This window comes from Gossypium hirsutum, chromosome A12 (assembly GCF_007990345.1).
Source record: "Gossypium hirsutum isolate 1008001.06 chromosome A12, Gossypium_hirsutum_v2.1, whole genome shotgun sequence".
NCBI classification, from domain to species: domain Eukaryota; kingdom Viridiplantae; phylum Streptophyta; class Magnoliopsida; order Malvales; family Malvaceae; genus Gossypium; species Gossypium hirsutum.
Window position 1 is genome coordinate 849,584 of NC_053435.1, and position 11,895 is coordinate 861,478.

Consider the following 11,895-nt stretch of genomic DNA (forward strand, 5'->3'; position numbering starts at 1 on the left):
ATCTCAAGATAATTATTAAATATTTATTTAAAATATATGATAATAAAATATATATTAATATTTTTTCTAACATAATTATATTAAGAGAACAATTAATGGTATCATTAAAAATTAAAAATTATGACATATTGAATTGAATCAAAGTAGACAAATTATATTCAATTGAGTCGAGTTGAGATCAATTAATGTTAGAGGTATATCAAGCCAGGATCGGGGCGGGCAAAACATCTCACTGCCCGTTGCTATCTTTATTTTGATGTACGAATGATAATAGAGCAAGGTAGAATTAGAGATCGTAATCAGGTCCCAACTCATTTGGTCATTAAATTATCAAAAAAATACCATTATTTTAACAAAGCAATAAATATTAATTTAAAGATATTTTTATTTTTTATATAAAATCCAAAAAAATAAAATAATTATAAAGAAATTTAAACCCAAATTTTAGTAAGGAAATATTTGCCACTCCACCTTATTTCTTTAGTTATTTTACTAATTATTCTAATACCAATGATTTTTTCAATTTAGTATTATAAAACCATATAATATTTTATAATTTATCCATGAAGATAATTTAAATATTACAAAATTCTTTAGCAAAACAAGGGAGTCGTATGGTTTATTTATATGCACTATGCAGCTAAAATTTTTTATACATGGATGTGTAATCATTTCGTTAAATGATTACACCTTATTGGATAAAATAATGTAAGATATACCGGAGCTGCTACTTAAAAAAACATGTAGATACAGTTATCAAATACCGTATACGTAGTATGCTTATAGCTTACGGATCGCCGCCTTCAATCGTGATATTGCCTCCTGACTCTCCTCTCGTTCGCAAGGACCGGCGCTTCTCCTTTACCAGGGAATTCCCACTTAACCACGTCCCCGTCCCAAGAGGAGCTGACCAACACAGGGTAATGCGGGTGCCAACTACAGTCTCTTACTGGTGATGTATGGTGCTTCAGTACCGCAACTTGGGCTCCGGTGACCTGTACGGTATAACCATGTTATTACTCTCTTGTATTTGGTATTCATGCCATGGATGGTAACATTAAGTTGCCGTCATTTTGTCAGCATAATCACTCATGCATGGCATCTAATATCAGATGGCAATAGACATTTTTCGTAATATATGAAACCGATAACAAATCGAATCGGACAAAGAGCATTCTAGTCTTAATATCGACAGAATATGTCAATACTGTATGCAACAGCGACGACTCTGAAGGCACCCTATAGGAAAAGCATATCACATGTAGTTACTTACCACATCATAAATATAAACCCGAGAATCGTGAGATCCGGTGTAAATGTACTTTTGGCCCGTGCTGCGATAAATAATTTCGAGAAATTGATGAAATGTTAATCAATACAGTAATCTGGAACCAACGGCTAGATAAAGAAAACTATATTGTTAATTAGACTAATATCGAGCAAAGGAAGAGTAAAAGAACTCACCAGTATTCAGGTGAAAAATAACAGCGAATAAGAGTACGCAACACTGAGTGACCTTTATAAGTAGCCACTGATCCGTCACTTGGGTGTTTCAAATCTCTAGCCTGTGGAGGGTAGTCCATCCATCTGTAATCCCATTCGAAATTCCGATACCCTAAATTGCTGCAATAACATATAAAAATGTCGACTCCCGTAAACTCAATCCGTTGCATGAACCGGATGTTGCTTTAACTGAAAGTAATCTAGTAAATTGAATTCAAAATCCGAAATATTTTTATGATCAAACTATTGCTGGAATTCAAATCGATAAAAAAAATAAATTCTCTTTAGTAGAGCATTAACAGGACATACTCGTGGAGAAAATCTAAACCATGCATATCGGAAGCCAAAAAAGAAGCATACCAAGAGGTATCGGAGGACATTTTCCGGATATCCCAAAGCTTGATAGTCTGATCTTTACCGTTTGATATGAAGTAACGACCATCCCCACGACTGTCGAGGAATGTAATACCTTCCAGGTGTCCCACCAAAACTCCTGCCGGCTTATCTTTTGCTCCAAAGCAACGCCTATCCCACACCTAAACAAAATCAAAATATTAGTGTTAGTGAAAGATTAGCAGTGCCCTTGGAAAAATATTGTACATACGGAGAAATGCATAATAAACAGAATATAATTTTGGTACGTAAGAGAAAAGGATAATAATATCTATGCGTTCCATGGATTGGAAGACTTACCTTGCAGAGATTATCATCACTCCCAGAATATATCAAATTGCCGCTTTCATCGGCAAAGGTTACCGTGTTAACATCAGCCTGCAAGACAAAACACAAATCAACTTTTAGGTCCCCAGAAATTATAGATCCAAATAGGGAAAATGGTCACCGCATTACATGTAATCTTCCGATATTAGAGTGGGAAGTATGCCAATGCAAATTAAACGAAAACAATCCAAAATAAAGCATTATACTTTTTGAATGGATCTTGAAAAAATACATATGTTCTGAGGATACTCATTCCCTTAATTCTCTTGTTCATGCAACACTTGTGCGCTTCAATGCCCATATATTACAAAGGCAAGAGTTAAGACTCTTAAGTCATGTCCATATAAACTTAAATACAATCACAAGTCAGCAGAGGCAACTTCCACACATTTTATTACTAGTCACACATTCGAGTTTGTCAGTCACAAAGACAAAGTATAAGCATAGCAGCAAATATAATCTTTAAAACTGATGGGGGATAAAATGATAGTTATGATAAATCAACAATATCCAAGCAATAAAATGATCATAAAACAAGAAGTTTATCATATCGAGAATACAGGGCCAGTGAACCAACCGTGTGTGCCATAATTCGAAGGGAAAGCTTGTTTGCTTCCAGATCATAAACATATATCGAGTCATCACTGCTTCCAGCCACAAGTTCTCGTCCATCAGTTGAAAATTTCACAGAGAATATTCCAAAAGAATACCTTCGATCATTAGAAGAAAAGTCCAATCCTTCGTGGATCTCCTGAAAAACATTAGAACTCCAAATGTGTAACTGAAAAGGTTATTGTCGACATAAACAATGCTCGGATGAATACAAAAACACATCCCCGAATCAAAATATTTCATGTTGTTCAACTTTAAACCACAAATGCTACCCCCAAAATTACAAGCATTCTACCGTGATATTTGCCAAGGATTCCGTGGTAGAAGACCCAACATTAACAATGTGAACTACAGGCGACATGCTGGTATAAACCTGAAATAAAGGAATAGAAATTTCATTTAGATATCTGCAAAAAAAAAAAAAAAGAAAAAACATTTAAAGCTATCGAAAAACAAAACTTCGACTCATCAAATGGAGACAATATAGTGTGATGAGAAAATGAAAAACCAACATGTATTAAGACATTCATTCTGTATTTAGAGTTGGAAAGAAACTAATCCAAGTTAATGCCTTAGTTTCGCATCTTATAAATTGTTACAAAATGATTTTGCTCAAATAATGATGGTTGCATTTCAATGTAACAGTATCCGGTGCAAACTCACAAGGTAGCGCTGATCCGGAGAAAGGGACGTGTCGATAACTGTCCAACACAAACTTTTAGCAAGAATGTTCTTTTGAACTTTCCAACCTCTATCCACATTGTATATCCTAATATTGCTTCCCTGAAACCAAACATTTACAATCAAATTAAATCAAAACACATTACTTACTATAATCCAATCAATTCAATATCAAGTCAGTTTCATTTGGAAATAAGACACCGAGCAAAAATACCTGAAACCCAGCAACAAATAGAGAACCATCAGCTGAAAATTGAGAAACATAGGCCCGACTGGTCGTCTGGTCCACAAGCCAAGGACCATTTACAGGCAAATACCTGCCAAGCATGTGACAACGATCCGCTGACGAGAACCTTCCCTTTCCTGAATAATTACCTTCTCGACCTGCCAACATCCTCACCGGGGAAACAGGTAATTGCTGCTTTCCGGGCACAAGTTGATGGAGTCGATCATTAGGCCCTGATCTCAGGTTTGTAAGCTGGGAAATCTCGTCATCTACTTTAGGAAATGGTTTTCCGGGCCTAGTACTGCTACTGGCTTCATGGACGGTATTACCGCCATCGAACAACTCAGATTCTATCTCTAGCCTACTCATGGCGTACCCCATTTCATCAATGTCAACCCCACTGGCTGTAACAAACATTCTTTCAATATAAAAGCAACTGCCAATATGTTCTTATCACTAATGCACACACATATCTGCTAACCGTTCATGCCAAAGTACAATTTTTTGGGTTCTTAACAGGTCAAACCTGAAAAAAAAACCAAATACAAATTGGGTATATGCAGAGTTTTAAAAAGATAATGAATTTGTAATAAACAAACATTCACATGATCAACGGTCAAGAGAATGAACTTTTGTCAGAGTCTGACCAAATATAAGGTCACTTCCATCCATACCCAGAAAAGGTGTAAGAAACCCCAAAAAAATGACAAGTTTTTTTGCTCTTTAATTAAATAAATTTCACATGCTTGTATAGCCTACCACCATGAAATTTAAACCAAACCCAGCTCTTGAAACAAGGCAAAGTGTGAAGTTTTACCACAAAGTCGAACCGTTTGCACATGACACAAGATTTATAAAAACAAAGATTCGATCATCAAACAAAAACAAAACCCAAACCTACTTGAACACAACAACAAACAAGACAACCGAATACTGATTAAAAAGAAAAAAAGGCTTAAAGAGCTTAAAAGTGGATAAGACACAAATGAAGCTTTACCTATTTTGGTTCTTTAGATGCTGCTGCTGAGATTCAGACAGATTAGGAGTTTCCCTTTGCCAACAATTGTTTTTGGGGAAAACTATAATTTTGTTTTTTCTGGGGGTATGAACTGAGTATGGGGATTGTTGATGATTGGAATGGGTGCAATAAGATGGACCTGATTGATTCAGTTCCTGACACGTGTCCTTTTGATATGTTGAACTTAAACTTGTTCTTTTGTACGTCATTCCCCTCTTCATCTCAACTGTAATGAGTAAGAGTTGACTTTTGTTGAATGGTATAATTTTTGGGTGAAAATAACTGCCATAATCCTTTAATTTAGACCTTCGAAATCTGCATCTTACCCACTTACTTATACCATATATTTTATAAAGCAAGTAATGTATTTTTCAAGTATGGATGATTCTTGAATACAAAAATAATTTTCATTTCATTCTTTTCTTTAATTGATTTTCAAGCTTCAGATATCGTGGTGATTTGTTCTTTAAACAGGTTTGAATCTCCTTTCTTCAGTTGAATTGGATCGAAAGACGATTTTTTTTATTACCTCCTTTTTTCAGTTGAATTGGATTGAAAGACGATTTTTTTTATAAACATCTTTTGCCTTCCTATTCTTAGTTGAATTGGATTGGAATGCAACTTTTCTTCAGAATGAGTATAGTGTTTGTTAGAATTTATTTAAGTTTTTTAATTTCTTCGGAGATTTCTGTAGAGATCTTTCAAATTCTTGAACTTTTTTATGAGTAGAATAACTCGGGGTACTTGAATAAAAGAAGTTTTAGTAGAATTTAATTATTTCATTTCATTGCTATACAAGAATTTAAGCTCTTTTATTTATTATTTGTCTCTTATTAATTCAATTCATTAGAGATAAAATAATCATTTAATATTATCACTTAATTATTTTATTTTTAATTAGTATTAATATAATTTTTAATTATTTATCTCTTAATTAATTTAAATTAATTAAAAATATAATTATGATATTGATATGATGTTATCAATTTTACCCATAACTTCGACTTTATCCACAATAATCTCGACTTGACATGTGATGCTTTTTAATTGATCCAAAAATTTCATCAACTACAATATATTTATAAAGCTTTTATATTAAAACCAAGTGAGGTTTTGGTCGAAATGATTAAAAAAACTTGAAAATACAAAAATACCATTGTATTAATATTTGTTACTTAGTAAAAATAATGAGTTCTTTATAACGACTCGATTTTCAATAGTGTCGTAAGCTTAAATTTCGGACTGTGAGTGTGATTGAATTAAAACAGTTAATAAAACTAGTACATGGGCTAAATTGATTGGTGAGGACTTAAATGAAAGGAAACTGATTTTTAATATGGCAAGTCCCTTAAATTGCAATTAAGTTAAGGTTATATTAGCAATTAAACCATTTGAAATAGATGATAATGCTTAAGTGGTGAATTTTGTCATCGTTGTCCACTAAATTAACCTTAAAATATAAGAAGTGATTAGGTTAGATAATTAATTATGCTATATATAATGATTTTAAGTGGAAGGAGAGAGAATTTAAAAAGTAAAGCATCGTTATCCTTCATCTCTTTCACCGTTCCTCAAAGAAAGAAAGAAAGAAAACAAAATATCCTTTTCATTCCTCCATTACAGTAGCTTCAATTAGGAGAATAGGTGAGTTCTTTTCTTTGATTTTTGTAAAATTGTTGATTAATTTTAGAAGCCCATGCCATAAATCTATGAAATTAATAAGTTTGAGTTAGGTTTTCATTGTTAGAAAGGTTTCAAATCTTGATATAAATAGCTTGAATTCATGCATCAATATAGTTTAGTTAAGGAACGGAAAAATATGTCAGAAATGTAATAGGAATTAAAGAATTTAGTTTTGAATTATTTGATTGTTAAGGACTAAATTGTAAATGATAAAAACTATAAGGCTTAAGAATAAATAATGATTGTAGGAGGTCCTTGTACTATATTTATTAAGTCAGATCATGTATGTAACAACTTAATTTTCAGTGGTGTCGAAAATAGTAGTTTTGAAATCTCGTTTTTGTAATTCGAGATTTAATCTTTATGAATGCTAGTATAAAAGTTTATTAAAGTTTGGTCTAATAATTTTGTCAAATCCTTAATTGATTAATTAATGTACATAGATTAAATTGTAAAAATTTTATCATTATAGATTTTTAATTGGATAAAGGACCAAATTGGTAATTAAACCAATTCTTTTTAATAGATAGTGGAATATGACCATAGAATCCACTTATAGTTGTTAACGAAAGATTAAGTTAAGATTTAATTAAGTAATTAAGGTATTAATTATGGTATAAAAGATGAAATGGTGGAGAATTGGCATAAGTTCATCTTCTCCACCGTTGGTGAGCTTAAAACAAAGAAAAAGAAAAACGTTTTGAGCTTTAAACATTCGGTCCCTCAAATTAGTAAGTTTTTAAGTCTTTTTTTTATAAATTGTATATTTTTGAAATCATGAAAGTTTGATTTAATTAGTCTATATACCAATTTGTAAAACTATTAAAGTTTTTGAAAGTTGCCATTGATTATTTCTTAAAGAAATTGATGTTGAATTGATAGATTTTAAACTTAGATGTGAAAAAGGACTAAATTGTAAAGTTTAAGTTGTTAGTTTTGTCCAAAATAGACCTGCTCATGGGCTGGCCCGCCCAAAAAGTTTGAGGGTTTGAGTAAAAATATAAGTCCGAAAAATGGGCTTGGGAAAAAAATAAGGCCAGTTTAGAAAACAAGTCGGGCCTCGAGTAAGGCTTTTTTAGCTCGAGCTTAGCTCGATCTAACCCGAATATGCAAAAAAAAAACTACTATTTTTTTACTGTTTTATTGTTATTTTCTTATTTTTTTTGTTTTACTATTTTGCTATCATTTCACTATTATGTTGCTACTATTTTGTTATTATTATATAACTCTTGTTTTATTATTAATTTTGTTACTATTGTAGAGGCATTTGGTTGTTAAGTTGCATTTATCTTAGTATTATTTTAGTATACATATTTATTTAATTTATTTTTAATTTTTTGGAAGACATTTATTTTATAGTTTTTACTATTTTTGATGAATTATATATATTTTAAAAATTATATAAAAAATTAATAAGAGCGAGCCAGCTCGGGCCCGAGTTTTAACGTTTTTATCCGAGTCAAACTTGAAAAAAATTTTAGGCCCATTTTTTGGCTGGGCCTAGCAAACAGGTCTAAACTTTTGGTTGGGCTTGGCCTGACCCAACCCATGAGCACCTATAAATTTTGAAATTGATGTGAAATTTCTGTAACTATTGATTATAGAGGGTCGTAGGAAGATGTGATTGAGATTGCTTTCAAAATCGAAGCTCAAAATTGAAAATTATTGTTATTTCAGTTTGGGACTAAATTGAATAAAATACAAAATTTTAGGGGCCTTCAAAAAATAAAATTGGATTGATTTATAATACGGTGTTATAAAAGGTTTGGAATTGATAAATTGAACCAAATTATTGTATAGATCGGGCATTAAACCAAAACCGAAGATAATCAGGGAAAAAATAAAATTGTTGATTAGCCCTTAAAGACTTGTTTGTTGTTGTTTTGCCAGGTAAGATCATATGAAACTTTTTTTTTGGTTCATGTTATAATTGAATTTTAATTATTTTGCTTATTAGTTTATATAAATGTGAATTTGGTGATTTTGGCATCAATTAGACTAAATTATAAAGTATGAAAAATGTGATATTTATGAATAGGTACAAGGTACAAAAATGGAAATTGAATTTTTACAAAATTGGTATGACATGTATATGTTGTTACAGGGATTGAAATGATATGATTACAGTAATAATGCTCGTGTGAACTTAGTAAAAGATTAGGATACATATGACATGACATTAGAGTCTAATATGGAATCGATTAGGAATTTACATGGTTATATGAGACCCAACAATTGTTCTAGATTCTCAGTTTATATGTATCATTGATTTAGTCTAGATTGGTAACCTCGATACAATGTCAGCTTGTGTAAGCAAATCCATAAATGTCAGCTTGTGTGAGCAACCCTGATCATTGTCAGCTTCTGTGAGCGCTATTGTCCCGTGTATTCGAGTTTGATTTACTAAGGTTCTTTCGGATGAAAATGTAACTTAGTGGAAATAGAATTATTGAAATGGATTGAATATGAATTAAACTATATATGCTTTTTAATAGATTATTAATTATTTTTAATAGATTATTAATTAGCACCAAATTGAATTATTTTATATGATTTATGTTATAAGTTCTTAATATGTAAATTGAAAACCATTAGTTGTATATGATGGTTTGCATATGATGTTACAAAATATGTCAAATGATGTCATGTTAAATACCAATGTGTTTTAAATGTTAGTTTGTTGAAATGTCAAGGTAAGTTAAGTAAGCATTTAATATGCTTACTCTGTTACCTCCCTTTTCTTATAGATTGTCAACTTGCTGAATGTGTCAAGCAGATCAACAAGAAGCTCACACTATCTCGTTTCTAATTTAGTAGTTTTTCAATCATTTAAAAGTTCGGTTTTGTAGCATGTATATAGGTGGTATGTATTTGTTAACCTTGAATGATGACATAGCTTGCATAACTTTGCATAATGGTAATGCTTGTCGAGATGGTATGCTTTTGGTAAATGGTATGAGTTGTATATATTGTATTTGAAATGGTATTTTTTGGATGTGAATTGATATTGATAAATATGCATATGCTATTCAGTTAATGGTTTGACATATATACCTTGATAAATGAATGAAATGTCTAAAGGTTGTTTAGATGTTATTAGTTGATGTGCGGATGAATATGGTTATCTGTACTTGTTTAGTTATGTGTATAGAATTTTTTAATTCAAGAAAACTCGTTAATTGTGCTTAATATGTGAAGGTTATATGGCAGTCTTGAAATGGGTATCAAATAACTCAAATTTTACTAAAAACAGAGTTCATATCCCGATGAGCAATCTTCCTCATCGCAACGTCGGCAGACAATGAGTCACATCACAATGTTGAGTGACCTGAGGTCATGACGTGATAAACTATTTTACGATGTCACGGCATGGAGGACGTGACGTCACTACGTCGACCAGAAATTTTGAAACTTTACAATTTGGTAATATTTTGTATTCAAGTCAACAAAAGAGCTTTCGTAAGCTCGATTGAGACTCGGAACAATGTTTATCGTAATGTAAATGTGTTTATGACATGAATGCATGATTGAATGAATTATGTACTTTCTATTTGATAGTAGTTGCTCTGGAAACGACTATAGCATTTTGTAGCTCGAATTCAGCGATCGGGTCAGGCAAGAGGTGTTATAGGGTAAATTGTGAGAAAAAAAATGTTCTAGATATTAAATTTAAGGACTAAATCGAATAAAATGCATTCATATGTATAATGTATTGAATTGTAATAGAGTTGTATGATTAATGAATTTTTTGTATTCGGATTCAATTTCGTAGTTAAAGACAACACAAGACCATCCTAGGATAAAAGGAAATCCAAAGCCGTCAACAAATAAATATTCTGGTTTGTACTTCCATAACTAGAGCTCAATAATTAATTAAATATATATATTTGATCCGATATATGTTCGAGAATGGTTAATTATCAAAATAAATGTGTTCGATATTAACGTATAGACTTGATATATATATGTATGTATGTTTGATGATACGATACGATTAATAATGATGATATTTTCCCCATTAACGTTGTCGATAGAGTAACGAGTATAGTTGGCATGTCATAAGGTCCATATTGATAGGTGGGAGATTTAACGCTATGCGCATATATATATTGTGATAGTTTTCTAATACCCTAGGGGTTGAGAATGTATCACCAGCTCAAATACCTTAAGGTATGAACATATTCTAGTGTGGTTGGTGGGATCAGTGTATTTATGCCCGATTAGCACTTTAGTGCATATTTGGTATGATAGTGGATTAATCCAAGTATTCATTATTATATCTGATTTGATTAATAGGGGTTAAAATGTAAAATTGATATCTTGAATATGTATTGAATTGATACTAAACATTGATTTTAATGAGCATGATCTTGTTATGTTAAATCAGATGCAAATACCCTGGGGTGCATTGGAAATTATATCGAATTATCGAGTAAAGCATAGATGAGAACTAGTTGAAATGATAAATGAATTATTAATATATACATATCTTTGATATTAGGGTGAAATGGCTAGTTGGTTAGCTTGGGTTAATATGCTATTTATGTTATTTAAATTTAGTTATGTTTAAAATTGAATTCGTGTTATGTTAGCATCACTAAGTATACTTTACTCAGCATACGAATTTGTTTGTTTTCATGTGCAGATCTTGGATAAAGCTTAAGAAATCTTGTGGTCAAGCATCCAAGCCTCAAGCTCAACTTGGAAGTTATTGCAATCTTATTTTGCATTTATTTATATGTTTTAAAATCATATGACATGTACCTAAGTTGGTTGACTTATAACTTAACTTAGTTATGGCACTTTTGGTAGTCGACCTATAATATTAGTTTAGTTGAATTTCATCTTTTGATCAATAGTTACTTAGGTTTAATTATGTGAGTTTGAATGTGTTAATTGGTTGATTTAGTTATGATGTATCGAAGGTTAAAATCTGGTATTGTTTGAATATGTTTAGATAGGTCAATTGGATGAATATGATTTGTGGTACACTTTAGGTGTGTTTGAGTTCAATTGTTTAAGGTTTTGAACACTTAAAAATGCAGGATTTTGACCATTTGGTCAGTAAGTCTCAAGATAGGAAGAACAAATTTCACTTAAACTTTTTATTCTATAGTTTGAGGTCTTGAAACAGACTTGTATAGTCTTGAGACAAATGACCTTTGTCTCGAGGCAAAAGAATATTGAAACTAAACAAAATTTACCCTGCTCTAGGTCTTGAGACATGAAGCACTTGTCTCGAGACATTCAAACATCAAAGCAAAAATAGGACAACATGAAGGTTGGTCTTGAGACCTAGTCTCGAGACATAAAAGACCTTGCCTCGATACATAACATGTAATGTCTCAAGACATGTTGACTTTGAAGCCAAAAATTCTAAAATAATTTATGACCTATCTTAAGACATAACTTTAAATTTGAACATTTGAGTTTGAATTCAAGTCTTAAATCT

The 11,895-nt window shown here is 31.5% G+C and overlaps 1 protein-coding gene and 1 long non-coding RNA gene across 3 annotated transcripts; one reads left to right on the top strand and one right to left on the bottom strand.

The window, feature by feature from the left end:
• Nucleotides 1–530: 530 nt before the first annotated feature.
• LOC107930194 (LEC14B protein) lies at nucleotides 531–4,957 on the bottom strand. 2 transcript variants are annotated; one of them, XM_016861783.2, is made up of 10 exons: nucleotides 4,740–4,957; nucleotides 3,731–4,268; nucleotides 3,499–3,618; nucleotides 3,131–3,208; nucleotides 2,801–2,974; nucleotides 2,197–2,274; nucleotides 1,864–2,039; nucleotides 1,465–1,623; nucleotides 1,274–1,334; nucleotides 531–995 (listed from the first exon to the last, which is right to left on the bottom strand). In XM_016861783.2, exons 2-10 carry the CDS (start codon nucleotides 4,157–4,159, stop codon nucleotides 804–806), a joined length of 1,467 nt encoding a protein of 488 aa, XP_016717272.1. In that variant the 5' UTR covers nucleotides 4,160–4,268; nucleotides 4,740–4,957; the 3' UTR covers nucleotides 531–803. The 2 variants fall into 2 exon arrangements, with proteins under 2 accessions (XP_016717272.1, XP_016717280.1); XM_016861791.2 differs by having other exon boundaries at nucleotides 3,731–4,146; nucleotides 4,740–4,900.
• Nucleotides 4,958–6,307: 1,350 nt separating this feature from the next.
• Nucleotides 6,308–11,505, top strand: LOC107930187 (uncharacterized). The gene is made up of 3 exons (XR_005905981.1): nucleotides 6,308–6,404; nucleotides 10,216–10,282; nucleotides 11,089–11,505. It is a non-coding gene; the product is annotated as an uncharacterized lncRNA (long non-coding RNA).
• Nucleotides 11,506–11,895: the final 390 nt, after the last annotated feature.

Bases quoted from the DNA above. Each gene is read 5' to 3' on its own strand.
- LOC107930194 (XM_016861783.2), bottom strand. From the start codon at position 4,159: ATGTTTGTTACAGCCAGTGGGGTTGACATTGATGAAATGGGGTACGCC. The intron at 2,975-3,130 runs GTAGAATGCTTG...AATGTTTTTCAG, and splicing joins AATCCTTGGCAAATATCACG to GAGATCCACGAAGGATTGGA. The intron at 2,040-2,196 runs GTAAGTCTTCCA...GATTTTGTTTAG, and splicing joins GTGATGATAATCTCTGCAAG to GTGTGGGATAGGCGTTGCTT.